The following is a 24,210-nucleotide window of genomic DNA, read 5'->3' as shown; positions in this document are numbered from 1 at the left end:
TGGAGGATGGGACAAAGTGAATGGAAACCTGTCCTCAGGCAAGCTATACATTTTTGGAATGAGGAAGCGTTTGAGCACATCCTTTTATTCTAATTTAATCTTTGACTCCACACACAACTCCTCATGGATGTACGGCCACACAATTTTGAGCTTTTGTTCAAATAATAACAAATTATATGTTCTGTTTGTAGAATGGAATCATCTTATTCATGAGGGATATCTAAACTAAATAAATAATTCCACTTCATGTCAATTTTTACTTAGAGTTACATCTGATAAGAGATTTACTCGAGTGACTTACCTTGAATTCTGGCCGGTTGTGAGTTCGGTAGAAAAAGCTTGGCCCATAGAATGCTTGTATTCCAAGGACCAGCGGAGAGCCACCCAGAAAGAAATATCCATCTGTGTCATCCAGGAAAATGTCCTCTGCAAATCTAGGGACCCAAAAAAATCCAATTGAAGTAACTGCTTAGTCGATCTCTGTAGTCTGACAGTGTCCCACCCACACACACAAACACTTCCCTATTGACGTAATGAAGTGTGTATTTACTATCCTATTTACACATGTGCTTTGATACTGGAGTAGGCTATAGTGAGGACAGAAGCAAATATGACTGTGCTTTTAGTTTTTTTGATACACTCGTAGGTGCTTAGAAGTACTGAAACACAAAACGTGGACCTGTCCTCTTAGCACTCTGGTCCTCAGAGGGCATGTTTGCTGGTTTCCCTTAACAGAATAAAAGAGAATAAACAATTTACAATTTAAACTGTTGTCAGGATGAAGATAAGAAGAAATTGGACTTGCATAGACCTCAAAATACTGGGAATTAGGACACACTTAAGGTTTATTGGACTTCACTAACAGGTGTGTTATTTAGAATGTTGGCTAGTCTTAAACTACCTACTTGGATGGGGATGGTTTACAACACCTGGGATTTTACTACTTTGATTCTTGATGGTTTAAAAGGTAGAATGCCTTTGACTTTCATTGACTATGGTGGCAGATCAGAGCAGAAACCACAATCCCAAGGTGGAACTTTGCATATTATGCAGCATGAGAAGTGCACCAGCAGATCCCGCATATTTGCCACAAAGCCAGCATCGTTGAAGAGGAGAGACCATTCTCGTACATCCCGACAGAAAAGAGATCATGGATCAGTGAGACTGTAACCCAAAATCCCATGGCAAATACATGCCTGAGCATCATCTCCTCACCCACAACTTCATTCCTTGCTTCCGTGAGCAGGTTTGCTGGCACAGCCCTCCAAGCCAAACATCCTGGATTTAAAATCAGAACAGAAGGATGATGGTATGCAGGATGAGGAAGACACTAAGAAGGAGGGAGGCTAAATTCCAACTCTCAAGGACCAACTGAAGGAACAAGTAATTCAAGGAAGAAGGGCCATGGGGAATTTGAATGTAAACGTAGGGACAAAACTGAAGGAACAGGATGAGTAAAAGGAGTATGTTCAGGGAGGCATGTTAGCAAAACAAGGGTGTGAGAGAAGCAGATCTCCGCGCATACAATTTGTTGGATTGTTTTTATCACATTTGCAAGGTCTTTACTATAATATCAAAGTTTTAATATTACCCTGCACTTGTTTTGATTTCATAGTATCAACCATCAGCAGATCAGTAAGTTAATTAGCTGTGAAGTTGAGATGAACAAGTTACTTACCTTTGGCAACAATCTTTCTAGTGGATACTTTATCTATCTGCGGATTCCTCACCTTGTGAGTATTTCCCAGGTGTCAAACTAGATCTGGAAACTTAAAAGGAATACTTCTGCGCACCAGTAAGAGGCTTTGTGTGGCTCCGCACTGACCTTGTTCAGTTTCAGAAGTGAGATGCATAGCCTCATCTAAGCACCACTCATGTGTGCTGGCATCAGGTGCTTTCTTAGGCTGTCCACACCCTTAAAAACAGAGCTTTTTGGCAGATTGGCATCACCAGTGTGGAGATCACTACATTGGGATCTTTTTAGATGGAAAAAGGCCAGTTCATAGAATGGAGAGGTGGAAGGGTCAGTGAGGAACCTGTGGATAATAGAGTGTTCACCAGAAAGATTGTTCCCGAAACATAGGACATAAAAAGGACCATCATTAAATCTGTGGATTGAACTCCAAACTCACCTGTACAGCATGGTGTAGGTTTTGCCTTGCCCACAAGCTACAGTGATGCTGCTCTGAAGAAAAGACAAAAAACAAAATCTCATTTTTTTTTTACTAAACATTTCAAAGTAGGGTGATAAGCTGACGGCTAAGACAAATGTGACCTTTAGACTCATTGCACCTACCGTCACGCCATCCAGGTCAAGCTTCAACCAGCACCAGTGATGCAGGGGTATGGTAAAGTAAGTCTTGAATGCTGAAGGTTTCCCCGACCTCAGCATGACCTGTACATGTAGGACACCTGGTACCGCCAACAGAGGAAGAAAAAAGAGATGCTAAGCAAAAAACGTAACAGAAAAGCAAGACTGGAACTGATGAGCACAGACAAAGACTATGCTCTTCTTCTACTTGCTCAGTAGGTCATAGACAGAAACAAAAGGGTCCTGCAGGCACCAATATATAGAGTTGATGATGACCACTTGTGTCCTTAAGACAACTTGGATATCCCTCAGGGTTCAAGGTTGGACCCAAGCCGGATTTTTATGATGACCAGTAAATAGCCAAGTGAGTTTCACTTAGGCCCATATTTATACTTTTTTAGCGCCACATTTGCGTCACTTTTTTGCTGAAAAGCTGGCGCAAACTTACAAAATACAATTGTACTTTGTAAGTTTGCGACGTTTTTGTGTCAAAAAATGACACAAATGCGGAGCTAAAAAAGTATACATATGGTCCTCATATGGTCCTCATACATTTCTTTATATACTCATTGTATATAAATGTATATTTGTTGGATATGCTGAAAATGCTGAAAATTTGCCATGGATTCACCACTACACCACATAGGTGAGGCCCCTGATTTAGATGTATGTTACATATTTGTTTTTCACATTATCATCTTGCAATCTTCCCCCTTTGCTACATATAAAAACTTCCTCTTCGCTAAGCGAATGCCCAATTGTTGTCAGTAGAATTTTGCTTTACTGTTTTGTTAACTTGTACCTGTTATGAAAGTCGTATCCAAAGTGGGCCTTACTCTTGGGGGAACAACTGCAGATACGTAATATACATAATAGAGTAAGCTCTTCCCAAAGTTAAAACCAATCCACATCAAATCATCTAAAGCGCACAAAGAGTAAACCCCATGGACCACTGGCGATTTGTGGGTGATTATCTTTTTTTAGGCGTAATTCAAATTAGCAGTCCTTTACCACACCTATGTGGATGGTGCAAAATGTGCCATGTTGACGTTTTGTGTTTAAAATAAATAAACAAAACATGTCATTCCCTTCACGTGACTCAGTGTTCAGATTCCCAAGCTGTCCCTGGAAGTCCAAATGAGGGCTCATTTAAAGCCTGAATCCCAGTCAGGGCTCCAGGAGGGAGGATACATTCTTTTGAATGTCCCCCTCTGTCACTCGTTGTGCACAGATTACAAGAATGGGTAGTGCTCAGGCAGGCCCATGGTGAGGACCCCAGGGACTGTGTCTCAAAGTGCCTGGAACGGGGACCTGCAGGTCCAGGTAAGCTTTCCCTGCTTTCTTGGGATAGGAAGTTCTGACCGGGCCCCGGGTCAGAGCCCTAGCAGGCCTGGGGTTGGAAGCCCCAGCACTGGGTCCAGTCCCAAGGCCTGTTGTGTCACTTGGAGCCCGGGACGGGGACCCCCAGGCCAAGGGAGGCTTTCGCTGCTAGCCCGTGATAAGAAGCTCTACACCAGGTGGTAGGTCAGAGCCTTGGCTAGTCAGCGGCTCTGTTCCCTTGCCTGCCTTGTCTTAGAATGCAGCCAACGGAAACAAACAGGCCCAGGGAGGATTCCCCTGCTTGTCCAGAAGCTCTGAATGGCCTAGGACAGAGCCCCAGTTGACCAAGGGGGCGAAGGCCCAGGCCTTGGACTCCCTTTTCCAGCTCACTGTGTCACAAAGTAACTGGGATGGGGTCCCGCAGATCCAGGGACTTCTCCCCTGCTTGTCTGGGTTGAGAAAATCTGACCCAGCCCCAGGACAGAGCCCCAGTGGTCCCAGAGGTGGAAGCCACAGCCCTGGGGTTCCTCCTCCAGTCCTCCATTTTGCAAAGTGTCTGGGACATGGTCCCACAGGCCCAGGGAAGTCTCCTGTGCCTGTGCGTGCTCAGAAGCTCTATTCGGGCTCCAGATCGGAGCTTCGGCGGGCCAAGGGATGGCGCAAAGTGCCTGGGATGGAGTCTTTTAGGCCTGGGGAGGCCTCTCCTACTTTTCTGGGTTCAGAAACTCTGCACGGGCCTGGGTCCGAACCCTGGTACTACCTGGTCTCAGAGGGTCATGGACGGGGACTCGCAGGCCTGGGAAGGTCTTTCCTCCTTGCCTGAGATAAGGAGCTCTGATGGGCCACAAACCAGAGCTCCGGTGGGTTCTGGGCTGAAAGCTCCTGGCCCTGGTCTGTCTTCTCTAGCATGGTATGAGGACAAGGGAGGTCACCCCTGCTTGTCCAGGTTCAGAAGCGCTGATGGGTCCCATGCCAGAGCCATGAAGGGCCCTGCGGCGGAAGATACTGGCCCTGGGCACTGTTCCCTTGCCCACTGTGTCTCAGAATGCCATCAACAGGGGCCCAAATGCCAATGGAAGCCTCCCCTGATTGTCCAGAATGAGAAGGGCTGACCAAGTGCCAGAATAGAGAACAGGCATGCCCCGGGGTGGAAGCCCCAGGCCCTAGGCTCCCTTCTCCAGCCCGCTGTGTTGCAAAGTGCCTCGGATAGGGTCCCACAGGCACGAGGAGGTCTCAACTTTTTATCTGGGCTCAGAAGCTCTGTCCGGGCTCCAGTTCAAAGCTTCAGCAGACCGTGGGTTGGAAGACCCTGGGCTCCCTAGTCTGACCCGTCATGCCACAAAGTGCCCGGGACGTGGTCCTACAGGCCCTGGGCCCAATCAGAAGCTCTGACTGGACCCTGGGTCCGAGCACCACTGCCCAGGGGTGGAAGAACCCAGCCCTGGGCTCCATTTCCTGTACCGCTGTGTCTCAAAGTGCATGGGATGAGGTCCCAGAGAACTGGTGAGGCCACCCCTGCTTGTCCATGGTCAGAAGCTCTGACAGGGCTCTGGGTCAGAGCCACAAAGGGCCCTATGGTAGAAGACTCTGGCCTTGGGCTCTGTTCCCTTGCCTACTGTTTCTCAGAGTACTGCTGTTGGGGGCCCGCAGGCCTGGCTAGGCCTCCCCTGCTAGTCTGGGCTCAAAACCTATGACTATCCCCCAGGACAGAGCTCAGGAGGGACCTGAGTTGGAAGTGCCCCAGTGTGGGCTCCCTTCTCCAGCCCATCTTGTCACAAAGGGCACAGGACAAGGTCTAGTGGACTGGAGAGGTCATCCCTGCTTGTCTGGGTTCAGACGCTCTGCCCAGACCCTGGGTCGGAGCTCCATGAGCCCCTCTATAGCCCTTTCCCTGATAACCAGCTTGGGCTAAGGCAGCCCAGGCATTAGAGTCCCCGTCCCCTCCAAGGGCAAGCAGAATCCCTTTTCAGAAGTCACAGTGCAGCCAGATGGCCATCCTTCGATTCTGGGCATCTAGTCGCTCCAAATTCCGGATATCACAAAATGAGTTCCTATGGCACATCCAGGTGGATGTGTTGCCCTGGAAGCCCTGATGAAGGCTAATTTGAGTCTTCAAGCCCAGGCCAGGCTCCATGAGGTTGAATTAATTTTCTCTGACAGCCTCCTCTGCCAGTCAACCAATGTTCCCTCTAATTTGTTCCACTGTGTGCAGCAATGTAAGGTCTTTGTGCACTGTAGCCAAGAATACGTATGCCAAGAAATTGACCATTCACACGAGCACAGCGCATAAGTACCAAGATCATTGGCATTTGCCTCTGCATAGCTATGTTTTACTACTAAAGCAAAAAAGGGATATTTTTATAAACATTGCTCCATGTAATAGGGCAATAAGGCAGTTTTGTGACCTGGTGGCACACCCCAAGAACATGACCTATTAAGTACCACCTACGGGGTGGATTAGGGTGGAGTGGATCAATTGGAGTGATTGGGATGGGTTGGGAGGATTGGAGTGGGATAGACTGAAGTGGATTGCGTTGGGGTGAGTGGTTTGGATTGGAGTAGGGTGGGTTGGAGTGGATTGAATTGGGTGAGTGGTTTGGATTGGAGGAGGGTGGATTGGGGTATACTGCACAATTATGTGTTAAAGCACCATTTCAGAAATTACACATAATAAAGAAACAATGTTGCTTTGCAATAATGAGAAGAAGATAATCATCATCTTTTGAGAAAACTGCCCATGACCAAAAACAAAAGAAAACATAAGCGCAAAGTGAGAAAAGATGACTCGGCATGAATAAAAGAAAGTTAGCTCTAAAAAATAAACCTTTGCAATTTTGTTTGTCAGTCCATCTTTTTGCAGGGTATTAGAAGTTAAAAAGAACAAAATAGTATCTCAATTACATCAGGAGCAGCAGAGGGGCACAGATTAAGTTGAATCAATCAGTGCTTAGTACCTGCTCCACACAGAGGAACGGAATTGATGCTTGGCTTCCAGTGATGAATTACAAGACTGTATAGAAGAGTGCCACGCAATCCAACAAATAGTAAGTGACAGGCAGGCTCCAAGCCCTTTACTGTACACAACAGAATCTCCCAAGCAAGACGCAGGCACTAGCACATGCACTCACAGACTCAACCCTAAAAATTTAATTTAAAAAAAAAGGAATTGCAGTTCTTTCCCATTTCATGTACACACCTTGTCAGAATATATGGAGGCAGGCCCACTGAAATTACGTGGTATGGGAGAGACTAATTATATGCCAGAGATGAGTAAATTATGCAGCAGGAAAAGGCAAATTATGCAGCATAATGCAGCACATTTTGTGATAGCATTATAAGCAACAGAAAGGTGACAAGAACGGCCTTCCACTGCACGTCTTCGTGTGTCGGTGCCTTTTAGTAATATTTGAACCATTTGAGCTATAAATAATGTATTTTGGTTGAAGATTTTTGGTTATGAGGCAAATCTATAACTACACAAAAATGCTGCAGCCACACAATTACATAACTTTAGTGGCCCTGCTTATAGTGCATCTTTCAAACGGAAGTCACGGCCGGGGCTCAACAAACACACAAAATTAAGGAGTAGTTTGCTTAGTCCCAGGATCGCTAATGCAGACAGTGACATATTTGCATATGGCTGGGTCCAAACTGGAATGGCATGGGCAGCAAAAAAACGATGGATTAAACCCAGATCTGTGACTGGGGGAGAGTGTTTGCATTGTCAGCACTCCGTCCATCATTCTTTTGTGTTGTTAATGTCGCCCCAAGTGGGAAGGGTATGCCCAGACGTGGGTCCCGTGCTTCCCATGCCACTGGATTCAAGCTAGCCTGGCTGATGAGGGGTGAAACCCCGAAACCGGTCCCAGGATGCTTGTTTCCAGTCCAGGGAAGACCTGGCCTGGCAGTTCGGGCTGGACTGTTCCCATGGGGAACAGGGTCAAGACTGATTTGCATATGGCTGGGTCCAAACTGGAATGGCATGGGCAGCAAAAAAACGATGGATTAAACCCAGATCTGTGACTGGGGGAGAGTGTTTGCATTGTCAGCACTCCGTCCATCATTCTTTTGTGTTGTTAGTGACTTTAGCCCATCCATAACCCTGGGTATTCCTCACAATAACCAGCTATCTAATCCGTGACCTATAGTACAGAGTACAGCATTTGGCACTTATCCTTCCTGTGTTCTCAAGTTGTGCAGCATGGCATTAAGGCTAGGCATTCTGATTATCCATAGTGCAGTTCCAAATCAGTCAATTAGAAGGACAGTACATAAAAAAAAATAACCCAGTTCAGAAGGCACTGTAGTTATAGAAGTGCAAACTTCTCTAAGAAAATATCTAAAAATGTAATAACCAAAAGCATCTTTCCATCCCAAACTGTAAGCCCCTTATGTTTATTGCCCTTTATTTACAGTCTTCAAATCGTACGGTCCAAGCCTTGAGGGCACAAGAGTCTTTAAGAAACAAAACAATTGCAGTGCCATCTTAACAGTTATGCACAAGTTATTACAAGCAGAAGGGGTAAAACACAACCAGGGAAGTAAAGCAAGAGAGACTTTGTAAGAATGGAGAGACATCATCCCCTTCTCCTTATGGTGACTTTTCCCATATTGGGATAGCGGAAGTGAAAAAAAAAAACGAAGTGGGGGGACTAACCAAGTGGGGCAGTATACAAGTGACATCATGGTGAATGACATCACAGCTTGTTGTTTCCGGTGCTGAAAGGGGTTTTCTCTCACGTTTGTGTTAGCACTGCACTAAGTAAGTGCCAATACATAAGATTAAGGGCATGTAAGCCAATTGTATATATTTTTTTTCGTGTGCTATTTTGGACTTTAAATTCAAATGATACATGAAACTGTGAAATAATCTGTCGCAAATGAATATGACTGTGCCGTTGTTCACTCAAAGGATTAAAAGGTTGAAGGCCAGATGTAATATTGTATCAGTTGCCAGAATTGGTCACAAATTATACATCAACTTTTTGAGACCAGTATCTGATTTTGTAAACTAACCCACATACTATTAGGTTAAATTGCAAAAACACAATTTGCACAGCAGAAGAGCTGCCTAATGAATACTAAGAAGTCATGTCGCAATTTGTGATCTTCAGGGACAGCTGGCCAGCATCCTGATGTTTGCATTTTCAAATGCATTCCCATAAAGAAGATGGCACTGATTTAAAGAGAAACATTTTACTTGTTGTTTCCGGTGTGAAGCACTGACCCTTATTTTTGAGGGCCTATGCTTATTTTTCTTACTCAAGCATTTACTACAAGCAAAAGACACATATGGGAAAGACGGAGGAAGGGAAAAACAAAAAGGCGTCACAATGGTAGAAAACAGCTGCAAGAGTGAGCTGAAGGGACAGGGACTGGCTGTAAATGGATTGCAGAGGACCGAGATGGCTTCAGGATTATGCTGCCTCAGTATTCTGTGTTTGCACTTTTAATTGCAGCAGCCGCATGTTTAAGAAGAGGGCTTTGGGCACTGGCACGTTTCCCTCGGTGACAAAATAAACATTTTATCTAACAAGCCGTCACCCCAGCTGTATAAGCCAGCCAGCCTGCTGATAAGCAAAATTTATTGCCCTGAATGCTGCCCGGTGCCCTCCAGCCAGATGAACTTAATAAACGTCTGTGATCTGCTCTAACTGCTGAAAAATCACAAACCTTATTCACAGTGATTTCTCCCCTGGATGGACTCCCGTGCTGCTGCAAAGAGAGCATATTTTCGTGCTGCTTGTTTTTAAATGCAGCACTAACGAACGGTTTCACGCTCTCGCGTGATGCAGGCAGTGACGTAGTATGAAAGTGCACACTTTATAAACGTGTCTGCGCGGTGGGGAAAGACATCGTGCACGCGCGCACACACTTTGATGGGAACATTGCACTCAACGTGTACAGATTATAAGAAAAGGGTGTAGTCTTGCTCTGGATTAATAGGGACAGGGTTCCCGCGGCCCTCTTGTTGTCCAATCTTTTCATTGAGGTGCCAGCAGGGCCTGGGCAGGTCTGGTTAGTCCCCAGTACCCTGAGCATGCAGCTGCCTTCCAGTCATGTCTGATGGGCCTTTCCTCCAAGCCTTGCTTCCTGGAAAACAGGCAGGGATACAAAGCTCACATCCCTTGTAGGGCAGCCTTCTCAATGGAGGGGCTCGCGGGAAGTAAGAGCAATGCTCTAGTCTTCCCGCGGGACAATTCGGGAAGGAAGTGACGGCGAAGAGGACAGGGATTGGGGGGAAAAGGTAAGTGGGGGTGGGTTTAAGGGGAGGGAATAAAAGGGGTTGGGGGTGGAGGGACCGGCCTCTTTCCGCGCTCCCATCGCGCGTTTTAGTTTGGAGAGGCCGGTCCCTGGGGCTCTTCGCTGAGGGATCTGTTGAGGTGCAGGTAGGGTGGGGGCCCTGGGTGGGGAAGGGGCATGAGGGTATCTTCACTTGTTTATGCCCAATCCTCCGATAGCTCATTTGGTAGAGCGTAGGACGGTAGTGGAGAAACAGAAATCTTTAGGTCACCGGTTCGTATCTGGCTTGGAAGAGTTTAAAATAAATAAAAAAACAAAAAAAAAACATTATTACATTATTACTGGCTCTGACCACGTGGGGGGCCTAAATAAAAAAAAAAAAAAAAATAAAAAAAAAAAAAAAAAAAAGGGGAAATATGAAGAAATAAATAGAAATAAAATATCTATGGATATAATGCTACGCGATAGACTCAGGCTGGGCCACTACAATTATCCAAGTGGGGAGCCCACATCATTACAGGGTGGGGGCCCTAGCCACCGCCCTTTAAGGCACAATTAAGTGATTTAGGGACAATACAGCCCCCCACCCCCGCAAAAAAAAAAAAAAAAAAAAATTATTAATTACAATTTTGTACAAGGATGTTATCACACCAGGCAAAACCAAAACACTATAGGGACCCCCACTTGCCAGGCCTCCCGCAGGACCCCACGGGAGGCGCCAGGTTACGCAGGGCCCACGTATCATTTCTCAGCACGCCCTTTGTGGCCTGCAGCAGGGGGGCACAGGCAGGTTAGGAACTACGCCCTGGGATTTCTCTTTACCTAAGGGCGTGAGCGGCAGCTGGGCAGGGGTCCGGAGCCGAGGGGGACAAGAAGTCAGGGAGGATGGCGGTTTAGGCAGCGCGATGGGAGCCAGTGGCGCATACGGCCATGCGGCGCGCGGAAGGCCAATGCCAACGCAAGAGGTTGGCAGAAAGAAGGCGATACCAACGGGGCGCAATACGGCCCCAGCACGTTGGTCAGAAGCGCTAGAGGGGTCTCCGGCGGCCTTCTCTACTCCGCAGGATCGGGGACAACACAGAGATGGCGGACGCCATGTGGGTCACAATGACATGTCTAATAACTACATGATGAGGAGTGGGAGTGTTGAAAAACGGATGGATGTGTGTGAAGAGGAATGTGCGGGAATTTGACTAATTAAGAGGATCTGGAAGAATGGGAAGAGGGGGAGATCAAGGAAACAGAGGTACACAGCACAAGGGGGGGAGAAAGAGGACGCAGGAGCGGCGCAACCCCTCTCTCCGTTTCTATTTTTCAGGAGCGGGACAACAGCAGTGGTCCGCAGGAAAGAAGGCAAGAACAAGCACGGGTCGAAAGGTTTCGTGGCCGGTGGCTGCACATTGCAGAGGTAAAGGGCAATGGTGGTCGGTTTGAGGGACGGTGCAAAAGGGGACGACACTCCAATTTGCAAGTCCGTGGGGGTAGGAGAAGGTTCGATATTTGACACGCTAACAGGCAAAGATAAGAAAGGGGGAAAAAGGCACAGAGCTGCAAGCCAGAGGTACAACTTAGGGCGGGGACAAGGCAGCGGAGAGAAGTCAGGCACGGAAGAAAAGGAAGGGGGAGAACGCTAGAGGAGGCTACCCTAGATGGGTCTGGCTATGCCATTGGGCCCACATATAGTGGGGAAAACAAGGCCAGAATATGGAGACACGAGTACGTAGACGTTTTTTAAAACTATTACATAGGGACATACAAGCCACAGAAGGGGCTAAGGAAGAGGAATGGGAGTTGGCCCTTAGGCCGAGGGTGCCAATTAATATGGACAATGGGACATCAGCGTTTAATCTTTGCAAGCATTTATTGCAAGAAATACCCTGACAGGGCTATAGTGCTATTTAAAGACATGGACATTATTAGGAAAGCGCAGATGCATTTTGGGGGTTCAGAGCTGGAACGAGCATTAACCCAGATGAGCCATGGGGGGACGTAGACCCAGAATTATGGAGGCAGTGGATGGCATCATCACAATCTGCAGCATGGACACATAAGGCCAGGGGGTTACTAGTGGCACATAAGCCGTTTCAGGAACGTCACGCCCCGGTGGGGGGGTGGGTGTGGGACAAAGAACAACACCTAACACGGCAGGAGCGTGCTGGAATTTCAACAAGGTTTTATGCTACAGACACCCTTGCAAATTTAAACATGTCTGCTCCAAGTGCGGGAACAGTCACCCGGTCACACAATGCTTTTCACTCTCCAGTCCCTCCGAACAATGGAGGGCGGCAAAAGGCAGAGGGACACAGGGCGCTACTGCTCCAAAAGTGGCCTACGTCATTTAGGTTAGACTTTATCTTACCACGGCTGTGTATATACACGGATAGGGCAACTGTTTGTAAGTTAGCAGAAAGTTTTTCAAGAAGGTTTCAGGGTTAGTCACCAAGGCCCACGGGGGATGATGCTGGGCAGACAACTTGCGGTCTGCAAAGGAAATACCACAGGTGGTAAAAGAGGAAAGTTGGACAAGGAACTGTCATTGGGCAGAATTGCGGGCCCATGTTATGAGTGGCCAGGTCAGAATTTGAGGATACCCCCATTGGGAGTCGTGCCGAAGAAGGCCCCGGTGAATTCAGGTTGGAACATCACCGCTCAAGGCCGGAGGGCACATCTGTTAATGATTTCATTGCAGCGGAAGATACCAGAGCGGTGTATGCATCTGTGGATGATGCTATAAAATTGGTCAGGGCGTGTGGACATGGGGCAGAACAGGCAAAATGCGATATACATTCAGCTTTCAGGTTATTGCCGATACATCCAAGGGGTTTTTTGATTGGCTGGGGATGCAGTTTGAAGGAGCAATCTATGCGGACAGGGTCCTGCCCATGGGTTGTGCGATTTCATACGCCTTGTTCGAAGCGTTTAGCACCTTCATGCAGTGGGGTTTTTGTCAAAGAGCAGTGGGGCATTATGCGGTGACCCATTACTTGGATGACTTCCTTTTGTAGGAAGGAAGGATGCCGGGTAATGCCGGACGGCTGGAAAATTTTTCAGGACATGGCACAGCAGAGGGGATTGCCGTTGGCACCCAAAAAGACCGAAGGTCCCTCATTCAGTTCTCACCTTCTGGGTATTGAGTTAGACTCCAGTACAAGGACGGCCAGATTACCGGCACAGAAAGTAACGGAGATGCTGGTTTTCTTGGTCATGGTGAAGGAGGAACAAAAAATTGATTTGAGAACAGCCCAGAAGCTGTCGGGGTACTTTAACTTTGCTTGTAGGGCAGTTAGGGGGGGGGGATGTTTTTGCAGGCGACTAGGTTTGTCTGTGTCAGGCGCATTTTTGCCACACCACAGAATAAGAGTGTCAATGGGACTCAGAGAAGATGTTAGGGCGGGGGAAACATTTCTGAAACAATTCTACAGTGTATTCATGTGTTTCTGCAAAGGAGACAGTATGGCAGGTACAGATATTTTCAGATGCAGCAGGAGCGCATGGTTTTGGGATTTTCTGGGATGGCAGATGGTGTGCAGAGGCGTGGCCCAAGACAGCGGTCCCAGCAGACATTTGGGAATTGGGGGGCATGATGATCACGGGACTGGTGGAGATGTTTTAGCGGAATCCACTCGGAGATGTTACTGTTTGGCCGGGCTGGGTATTATTAGTTTTTTGAGCGGTTTACAGGAAATTTTTGGGGGACAGAGTGACAAACAGCTAGAGCATCGGGCGTTGCGTTTTGCGCTGTGCATGATTCGTAGAGGTTTATCAGCGGCCACTATCGGGGTAAACTGGCGGGGGTAGCTTTTAGGGGAATTTGTTTTGATCACAACCCAGCAAGAAATGATCTGTTGGGAAGAATGTTAAAAGGTTGGGGCAGAATCAGAGCGGTAGAGGTTAGAACGGCCAGGGAACCCATTGATTTTGATTGGTTACTGAAGTTGTTACACATACTGCCGGTATGTTGCGCAGACGAATACGAACTAGCGCTTTTCCGCTTAGGCATGGTGTGGATGTTTGAAGCTTTTTGAGTGTCAGAATTGTTGGGTGTGGGGGCAGAAGTTGGGATACGTTACAGAGAGGTGTGCACGGCGATCGAGTGGGGATCATGCTTTTAGACGATCAAAAACCGATTAGCTAGGTAAAGGAAAGTGGGTAAGGTTAGAGAAAGGGAGCGATGTATTGGCCTTCCTAGTCACGGAAGGGAGCAAGTTTCAATCCTCACGGATGTCAAACAAGGAAGCCGGGGTTTTTTGTGCACAGATCAGGGTCCAAGCTCACTAGCTTTCAGCTTTTACGAGTGTTAAGGATGGCGTCGGGACGGGTGGGCTGTCGGGCCATGGGTTTTTGGCACGCATTTCAGTTAGGTTTGGGGCAGTCACGGCCGCTGCGCAGTTGGGGTGGGGACTGGGAAAAGATCAGGGCGATAAGCCGCTAGCGATCAAGGTTTTGTGAACGTTAGGTTAGACCCTGAAAGGTGGGGGAGAGACAGCAGTAGGGGGTTTTGGAGAAAGGGTAGGGTTTTTTTTCGTTAGGTTAAAAGACACATGTTACAGTTGTTTTTCCATTGCAGGAGATGCGCTGGTCCATCGCAGGGCAAGACGGGTACATGGCTGGTCGGCCATTCATTTGTCCACTGGGCAGCGAAGTGCGCGGAGGAACAGATATATGGTCGGGCCCTGGACGGTCCAGCAGGTGGCACGAGGTGCTATGGTGGGGAAAGAGCGGAAGGCGGTGGGGTAACCCGTTTCTTTTCATCACTGCTAACTTATTGAACTGGTGATGTCCGCGGGACGATTCGGGAAGGAAGTGACGGCGAAGAGGACAGGGATTGGGGGGAAAAGGTAAGTGGGGGTGGGTTTAAGGGGAGGGAATAAAAGGGGTTGGGGGTGGAGGGACCGGCCTCTTTCCGCGCTCCCATCGCGCGTTTTAGTTTGGCCTCCCACCCACCCGGCAATTAGAAGAGCGATTGGCAAGGACGGAAGTTAGAGTCAATTAGCAAAGGGGGAGGGTAATTGTCAGTTAGGGCAGGTTGCAAGGGCGAGCGAGTAGTAGATGGGGGAGGGTGGTGAGTCAGATGCGGGCTTGGCCACCCTTCCAGGGAATAAACAAGCAGGTGAAGGCTCTGAGTGGGGGTACGCGCGAACCAAATGGGGCATGAAAGGAAAAGGGGAGTGCGTAGGGGAATGGAAACGAGATAAGGGTTTGAAGGGGAAGGATGAGCGAGGAGATGTTAATGGGAGGGCTTTACTAAAGTTACGGTTACGTTTAAAGGTTAATGGTTATGTTACTTATGCAATCCTGTCCTAATAAATGACCTTTTACACTAAATCAGCTGTCACTGAATTATTTCCCGATGGAGAGGAGGGTGGGTTAGCCAGCACTTGATTGTGACGGCTGGGCTGACTTGGAAGTGCTGATGATGGCTCATATGATTCGGCAAGCCCAGCCATAGCTCCAGGAGGTCGGATATGATTGCTCAGATGAGACCCTTTCACTCAGTGTGCATGGACTACAAGAAAGGCAGGTAGCCTTCCTTCGTATTATTAGAGGTAAGGTATTCGGGACCCCATTGTCTTTGGGTCTTTCGCCCCAGGTGCTGCAAGGGCCTGGGCTGGCCCAGCCTGGATTCCCAGAGGTCTGAGTATCTAGCAGTCTTCCAGCTCTGTCTTAAGGGCCTTTCTTCTGAGCCTTGTTTCCCACAGAGCAGGCAGAGATGCAAAACCAGCTCTGTACTCTGATTGATTTGGTTCAGAACCTCTTTCCAGGCACTGGGTCAGAGGTCCAGCTGGCCCAAGAGTGGAAACCCCTGGCCCTGGGCTCCCTTCTCTGGACCACTGTTTCACAAAGTGCCCGGGCCAGGGTCCAGTAGCCCATATATGTACCTCTAGCTTGTTTGGGTTAAGAAGCTGTCACTGAAACCAGGATCAGTGCCCCATGAGGCCCACCGCCCATAGCCCCTTGAGTGATTCCCAGCTCGGGCTCCGAGAACCTAGGCCTTAGGGCGCCTGTCCTCTCTGTGGATGAGGGGACTCCTTTTTAAAAATAAGAAACAGAGCAACCAGATGGCCGTCCTTCGAGTCCAGGTATTTAGTTGCATGCCATGCATTCCTGTAGGGAACCCTGATGCCCGGGCTGCCCTGTAATCCCAATGAGGGCTCATTTAATACTAGGGAGTCAGGAGATCGGTGTGTTTTCAAAGCTGGCCCCTTCCCTTCAAGCCTTGCTTATCAGAGAGAAGGCAGAGAAATGAAACTGACATCCACATGCAGAGTGGCCTGTTTGGGGGAGGTTTAGCCAACACTGTACAGTGATCAAGATGGTTCGGCTGATCTGGAAGTCCTGATGAAGGCTCATTTGACTCTCTAAGCCCAGCCAGGGCACCATGAGGTTGGATGCATTTGCTCTAATTGGCCTTTTCACTTGGTGTGCATGCATTACAAGAAAGAAAGGTAGCTTTCCTCTGGATTATTAGGAACAAGGTATGAGAGAGACCGTTGTCCTCCAGTCTTTCTCCCCAGGTGCTGTGAGGGACAGAGTGGCATGCCTTGGGGTCCCAGGGGCCTGAGTTTGTGGCTGACTTCCACCCAAGCCCAATGGCTCTTTTCTCTCAGCCTTGCTTACTAGAGAGCAGACATAGATGCAAAGCTGACATCCCTGTGCAGGGTGGTTTGCTTAATGCCGGTCTAGCCAGCACTGTACTCCGATTGATTGGGCACCCTTGGTCCACTTACGGATGGACTGCTAAGCCAGTCTTGGCTGTTGTTTCATACAAGAGCTTCCATCCTGCCTGGACTGTCCGGCACGAGGGTCTATCTTGTGTGAATGCCACCCAGCAGAGTGAAGGTCAAGAAGCTTGGCAGCTTGTAAAATGGTCTGACAAGAGTTTACGGGGCCCAGTGGTGCTCGTCCCAGATGCTACCTGGTATTCTGGGCCCCATGTGCCTGTCCGTTGCCCTTTTCCACCCAGGGCATTTGCATAGCAGCAGCTTGGGTTGGTTGCCCAGGCTGGGCCACAGCACCCCTGTGTCTTGCTCAGGCTGCATCATGTCCTGCCTCTCCATTTTATTGTCATGAAGCAGGCCAGGTCTCCCGGTGTCTGTGTGATTGCCATGCAGGCAAGCAGGGGCTCCCACAGCAGGCTCCCAAAGGGTGTAAAGGTCACTCCTGGATGTTCACACAGCTCCTCGTCTCATCTAGCAGGTGCGGATACCTGGTTGATCCTGTCAATAGCATATGATTGTCCCAAAGATTAAGCAATGCATGCGTAAGTGCACGCAGCTGGTACAGTGAAACTGTAAATGGCTCATTAAATCATTTATGGTTCCTTTGATCACTCCATCTGTTACTTGGAAAACTGTGGTAATTCTAGAGTTAATACATGCTGATGAGTGCTGGCGTTCTGGAATGCATGCATTTATCAGACCAAGACCGATCCAGGCTTGTCTGGCCTCTTTGGTAACTCTAGATTACCACGGGCTGATCTCATATCCCAGTGAGGGCGAGGATACATACCAATGTCTACCCTATCAAATTTCGATGGTACTTTCTGTGTCTACCATGATGATGACAGGAAACAGGGAATCAGGCTTTGATTCTGAAGAGGGAGTCTGAGAACCAACTACCACATACAAGGAAGGCAGCAGCTGCGCAAATTACCAATTCGGGAATCAGGGGGGTAGAGATGAAAAATAACAATACAGTAATCTTTCGAGGATGTGTAATTGGAATGAGTACACTTTATATCCTTTACCAAGGGTTCATTGGAAGGTAAGCCTGGTGCCAACAGCAGCAATAATTCCAGCTCCAATAGTATCCATTAAAGTTGCTGCAGTTAAAAAAGCTTATAGTTGGATCTCGGGATCGAGCTGGCGGCCCTCATTGAGGAAAGCTACTGCCTGTCCCTGTCTCTTGTGCCTCCCTTGATGTTCTTGATTGCGTGTTCTGGGTGTCCGAAGCATTTACTTTGAAAAACGGATCGCCTGCCAGTTAGGAATAATGGACTAGGACACTGTTTCTATTGTTTTGGTTTTCGGAGCTGAGGTCATGATTAAAAGGGACGTCCATGAGACATTTCTACTGTGCTGCTAGAGGTGAAATTTCTGGACCACTGCAAGATGAATGAAAGAGATAGCATTTGCCAAGAATGTTTTCATTAATCAAGAACAAATGTCAGAGGTTCAAAATTGATCAGATACCATTGTACTTCTGACCATAAATGATGTCAACCAATGATCCAGCGTCGTTATTCCGCAGACCTTCTAAACAGCTTTCGGCAAAACAAAAGACCTGATTTAGATCACTGTCCCGCTGTGGTGGAGGTTCCAAGTACTTCGTCAAGCTGACAGAGTTCCGTCTGCCATATTTAGATGTGTTGTGGCTGATCCTCTGACTGCCGGCATGGCAGATTCCTATGCTGGCGAAAATTACTCTGTTTCCATCAGGATTGCGTGTTAGAGCCGACCATATTTAGGTTTCACAGTTGCACTGACTTTGATCTAGTAACAGTGTCCTGACAGAGGGGGTTCATCACAAGAGGTGTTGAACACTGTCCCATGCCTGTGGCTATTGAATGGAGGCCAGCAGCAAACACCTGAGGTACTGTGGCCACATGTGTCTACCTGCATACCACATACATACAACACACTCCATTCATGTAACTTTTTCATTCTACAACAAACATACAATGTAATACATCCCAAAACACAACATACACACACTATTCACACTACGCCCACATGCAACACAACCACACCAACCAACACAATGGCACAATCATCTACACCAACACTTTTGCACTCACACAAAAGCACACCTACACACATGATAACACCAACCAGAATCAAACAACCACACTCACCTGAATATTACACACACGCAAAACATTACACAACCAAACACAACAAAAACCAGACCCACATGCACCTGCCAAACATACAGACACAACCACATCACCCACTCCAGCTCCCTCTATCTCAACCAGCCAATCCACTACCACCCCTCCTACACTTTTTACTTCTAACCAATTCTTAACTTACCTTCCCTTTACCCGTAGCACACCTACTACCACCCGTCTCAAAGTGAAAACTTTCAGGTGCCTGAGATGTGCCCAATGGATGTCTCTTTCTGAGGAGGAAATTACCCCTGGACAACAGGAAGGAGACAAGTTATGGGCAACAAAGCCAAGAGAATGTGCATCTTCTAAACATTGTTTACTGTCACATATGTGAGACATTGCCAATATAATGTACATGAGTAGAAGTAGGACAAGAATGATTACTTGAGTTCATCTTTCAAAAAGTTTGCCTCACATTGCTGTCAATGGAATGGAATTTATATTACAGTGAGATACATATTCTGAGTGACATGCATGACTGGCTATACAACATTTCACTGACATGTCCCTTTCCAATGTTCAGACATTGACATTCCTTACAAATGTGTTTGGGAAGAGGGTGCAAGTATTCCTTTTGGTAATGAAGACTTATAGATAAAAAATTAAATAGCACAAAGGTGAGGGGACAGGTGTGTATCCATACGTTTCTGACACATCCAATGCAAACACATATGCATTACACAAGTATTTTTACATTTTGTAGGCTATGTATGTATGTAAACGCTCAGGTCTCGAGCTTATGTTAAGTGCAATTCCACTTTAAGATGTATTATGGCATGCTCACCTTTGAGTACGGCAGCGACGGTGTCATTTTCCTTCGTGCTCCAGTGGCAGCGGCATTGGCAGGACTTTCCCGGTTGAGTTCCAGTGGAAAACAGAAGTGGAACAAGGAAAAAAGGTAGGATTTTACTTCATTTCCTTTCCAATCCGCTTACTCAAGAGTGGAGGTTTACTCGCCACAGATGCCTTGGTGGGAAGTCACATTGTGATTGGCTCAGCAGTAAAACTGGCTGGGGTCCCGCCACTAATTTCAATGGCGCCACCGAGAAAAGTGTAGATTTCTGGCGGAGTCGGCAGGACTCGGGCAGTCTATCGTCTACAGCCTCTGCAGCATTTAAATGGAGTAGAAGGACCACCAAGGCAGAGGATGGATTATCCAAAGGAAAACTGATGGTGAGACTGATTCTGCCAAGGTCCAAATCAGGCCAAATGCCTTTGGGATCTGAAGGAATTGATGGAAGGGCACCACCAGGAGTGGAGCCTGAGGCTTAATTTGACTTTACCTGGGAAACTTCACCAGTCCTGTACCTGGAAAGGATTAACAGATTGATAACTCTTTCTCAATTCTGTCGGGGTGGTGATGGCCATCCTTATTTGGTGGGGTGTTCTATATGGTTAATTCTGATAACAAACAAAACTCCTCCATGCTAATTAGTTACCAGACTCCCAGTGGTTGGCGTTCAACTTCTTAGAGGAACAAGTGGTGTTCAGTCAACAAGATCAAGCAATAACAAGTCTGTGATGGCTTTAGTTGTCCAGGGCTACACGTGTGCTACTTTGGGTGGATAGGGGTGTGTCCACCCTTTCCCAACAGGTGCATGTAACCTGCTGAGCCCCGTTTACGATAGGGGCTGGAGAATGCAATTATTTCCCATGAACGAGGCATTCCCAATAAGTGCGGGTCATAGGCTTGCTTTGAATAAGTCCCTGCCCTGTACACACTGCCCACCATTGCTACCAACAGGATGGTTTAGTGAGGTCTTTGGATCAGCCCTGCTGGGGTTGGCAACTGCTCTGACTGAGCACTAAGAAGACAGCAAACTTGACTATCTAGAGGCAGTAAAGTTGTAACAAGGTTTCCATAGGTATTCCTGCAGAAGGATGATTAACGGTGGCATGAGCAGTGTCACTGACAGTGACAGCCTGAAGCCTCAGGCACCTCCCAGACAGGACCCAGGGCAAAGCCCTCCCCTTGTGTCTCCTGGCCGGCAGTGTGATCCGTGGTTGCTGTGCGCTGTGACCCAACTGACATGTGAGTGACTTGGGAAGGTGCTGCCCAGGGCATCTCTCGGAAGGGCAGAATGCCAGAAATAGCCCTAGATCCGAGTAGGGGAGCAGTGAGATCAGTCAATATATTTTGAGTTTGCTGGGGTTGGCAGACGGTTTCTTTAGGAGGGGTTTAACCTCTACATGTTTCCAGCTCTCTAGGAAGCCTGCTGTGGTGATGGAGGTATTGATGATGCTGGTGAGTTCTGTGCTGATGGGGTGAGTTCTGAGGTTGAAAGGCCTGGGTCCATTGGGTCTCCATTACCTTGCCCCAGCTGTGGTGGGGAAGCTGTGAAGTTTGGGGGTGGTATGCTAAGCCTCCGAGATGGTGAAGTGAACAATGGCATGGTCGGTCCATGTGAGTTCTGTGAAGTGGCTGAATTTAATTATTTCACTGAAGGTGAAGATGGAATTGAGTGTGTGTCCAGCCTTGAGCATAGGTTCGGTGACCAGTTCCGTAAGGTTAATGTTGAGGTTTTCCAGGAGGGAGGTGTAGTTTGCACTGTTGGGGACCTTATAGCCCATACAAAACAGAAGGAGTTGGACCTTGTGTTTTTCAGTTAGACTGAACACACATTTCTTAATTGAGAACAGGCAAGGATACTGGTGTTAAACACATTGCCTAAGATCCACAAAAGACTAGAAAGACATCCAAGTAGACCAATAGTTTTAGGGTGAAGTTCGGTCTCAGAACCACTTTGGGAATACCTAGATCTGTTTCTGAAGCCATGGGTACCATTGACCACTTAGTATGTCAGAAACAGCAAGAATTTTATAAACATGATTGAGGTCACTGCCTTCGATAAAATCACAGACTTTGTAGTCCCTGTGGATATACAATCTATGTATACAAGGATTGCTCAGACTGAGGCTCTGGAGTTAAGGAGATAACGAATGCATGTGAACATCCGGCACATGTTCCTAGCTGGTTCATAGTAGAACGTATGGAAATCACAATAACAAAAAATTACTTTCAGTTTGACCATGGCTTTGACTTTCAAATCAAAGGAGTTGTTATGGATGCAAGATTTGCACCAAATCTGGTGAATCTCTAAATGGGCAACTACGAACTGAGTACGATTTTTACACCTGACAGCCCTTTTCAAGATAACATTTGCAAATGGTTGTGAGGCACACATAGGCCCTCATTATGACATTGGCGGTAAATCCCACTTACCGCCAACATAGCGCCGCTGCTGCGGATATCCGTTCACCATATTATGACACAGACACACCAATCCATCACTACTCAGCCACAGACACAAGTCCGCCACACCAAAGGTCAGTTATAAACTGGTGGTGCCAAAACCCACACCATTTCGGCAACAGAACAACGCCCATCACATTATGACCCACGAATCACCACGGCGGACATTCAACCGCGGTAAACCATTGGATGGTACACACTACTGTGCTCAAAATACACACACGCATACAAAACAACACCACATTGGACAATTCGAACTACACACACCTGACACCCATACACACACCCACACCACTATAAAACACACACCCACATTACCCACAACCCCTTACAAATACACACCATTGCCAACAGACTGACATCACGACTACAGACAACACCAGACCCACACACTACCATCACTTATACACCACCCACGCACCTTACATCACACACCACAACACATCACCCTACAAACCCTCACCCACACTACTCACACAACCACCCATGGCACCACAAAGACACCCCCGATTCTCAGAGGATGAGTTAAGGGTCATAGTGGAGGAAATCATCAGGGTAGAGCCACAGCTATTTGGAGCACAGGTCCAGCAGATATCCATTGCTAGGAAGATGGAGCTATGGCGGAGGATCGTGGACAGGGTCAATGCCATGGGACAGTACCCCAGAACCAGGGATGACATCAGGAAGAGGTGGAATGACCTACGGGGAAGGTACGTTCCATTGCAGCAAGACACCAAAATGCTGTACAGAGGATTGGCGGTGGAGCCCCACCTCCTCCCCCACAACTAACTACAAGGGAGGAGCAAGTCTTGGAAATCATGCATCCTGAGGGCCTCTCCACGAGGCACTCACTGAGATCCTGGGAGCATACCAACATTCCCAGGATATGCTGGGCCAGATCCTGGCCAACGTGCAGGAGAACAGGCGGCTGCAGGAGGCGCAGTACCAGGGGATCAGGGAGGATTTGCAGGTCATTAACACCACCCTAGTCTCCATTGCAGGGGTGCTGACAGATATGGCCAACATTATGAGAGAGGCAGCCTCAAAACAGCGGGCCCCTGCCACTAGCCAGACATCTGAACTACCTTCCACCTCTGCTGCCGCTAGTGGACAGGAGGCCCCGCCACAGGACCAACAGGCCACCAGCACCCCTCCCCCTGCAGACGGAGAACCACCCCGCAAATGTTCCCTGCGATCCAGGCAGAAGCCAGAGACTATTGCCAAGACCCCCGCCAGGAAATGAGACTCTCCTGAATGTCACCCTTGTGCCCTACTCTGTCACCCTGTCCACCTTGAAATGCCATTGCTCCCCTTCCAATGTCCCCTTGGACAATGCACCTGTGCTACAAATAGACTTGAACTATACCCTGGACTTTCCTCCATCATCACCCCAGCCCAATGCACTTGCCCCTACTCCTTAGCACTTAAATAAACACCCTTTGAAAAAAATACAAGTATTGAGTATGTCAAATGATTTCAGTATGTATTTGTGTAACCAGATTCAAATGTTGCATTACAAATGTACAGTAATGTTCACATTGTAAAGACCTGTAGTTGGCTGCAGTGATCACACCAGGCGCGATAGTGGGGCACCAACATCTGCAAAATGAGTTACCAAAGGGTACAGTGAGTGGGCATTGAAGTGGGAAATAACAGCATGCCAGTGACAAAGATAATCAAAATAATGACAATGAAATGTGAAGTAGCACTGTCCTAACTGTGTGTCATTGGAAGTATTGTATGATCACTGCAGTTCTGTTGTCATCATCTTCATCCTTTGCCTCCTCATCCTCACTGTCCACAGGGCCCACTGCTGCCACACGGCCATCTCCAGCCTCCTCCTCCTACCGAAAAGGCACATGGCGTCTCAGGGTAAGGTTGTGCAACATGCAGCATGCCACGATGATCTGGCAGACTTTCTTGGGTGAGTAGCACAGGGATCCACCTGTTAGGCAGAGGCACCAAAACCTGGCCTTCAGGAGGCTAAAGGTACGTTCTATAATCCTTCTTGTACGCCCATGTGCCTCACTGTAACGTTCTTCTGCCCTTGTCCTGGGATTCCTCACAGGGGTCAGTAGCCATGATAGGTTGGGGTAACCTGAGTCACCTGCAAATATGGAGGGACAACATTTAGCCACACACCATCCCATATGGCCTACACCATACCCATACACCAACATCCACTGGGTTGGA

At 47.8% G+C, this 24,210-nt stretch overlaps 1 protein-coding gene across 1 annotated transcript in view; it reads right to left on the bottom strand.

Moving 5' to 3' along the window:
- Window positions 1-24,210, bottom strand: part of LOC138249714 (protein sel-1 homolog 3-like) — a 320,950-nt gene that overhangs the window by 185,035 nt on the left and 111,705 nt on the right. Inside the window, exons 6-8 of the mRNA XM_069203733.1 lie at window positions 2,297-2,412; window positions 2,133-2,185; window positions 302-434 (exon numbers count right to left, since the gene is read on the bottom strand). Of these exons, the coding sequence (XP_069059834.1) occupies window positions 302-434; window positions 2,133-2,185; window positions 2,297-2,412 (302 nt within the window). The remainder of the gene's footprint in view (window positions 1-301; window positions 435-2,132; window positions 2,186-2,296; window positions 2,413-24,210) is intronic.

The sequence above is a fragment of the Pleurodeles waltl genome, chromosome 8 (assembly GCF_031143425.1).
Source record: "Pleurodeles waltl isolate 20211129_DDA chromosome 8, aPleWal1.hap1.20221129, whole genome shotgun sequence".
NCBI lineage: Eukaryota > Metazoa > Chordata > Amphibia > Caudata > Salamandridae > Pleurodeles > Pleurodeles waltl.
Note: the sequence above shows the minus strand (reverse complement) of the source record. Positions and strands in the feature narration are given on the sequence as shown.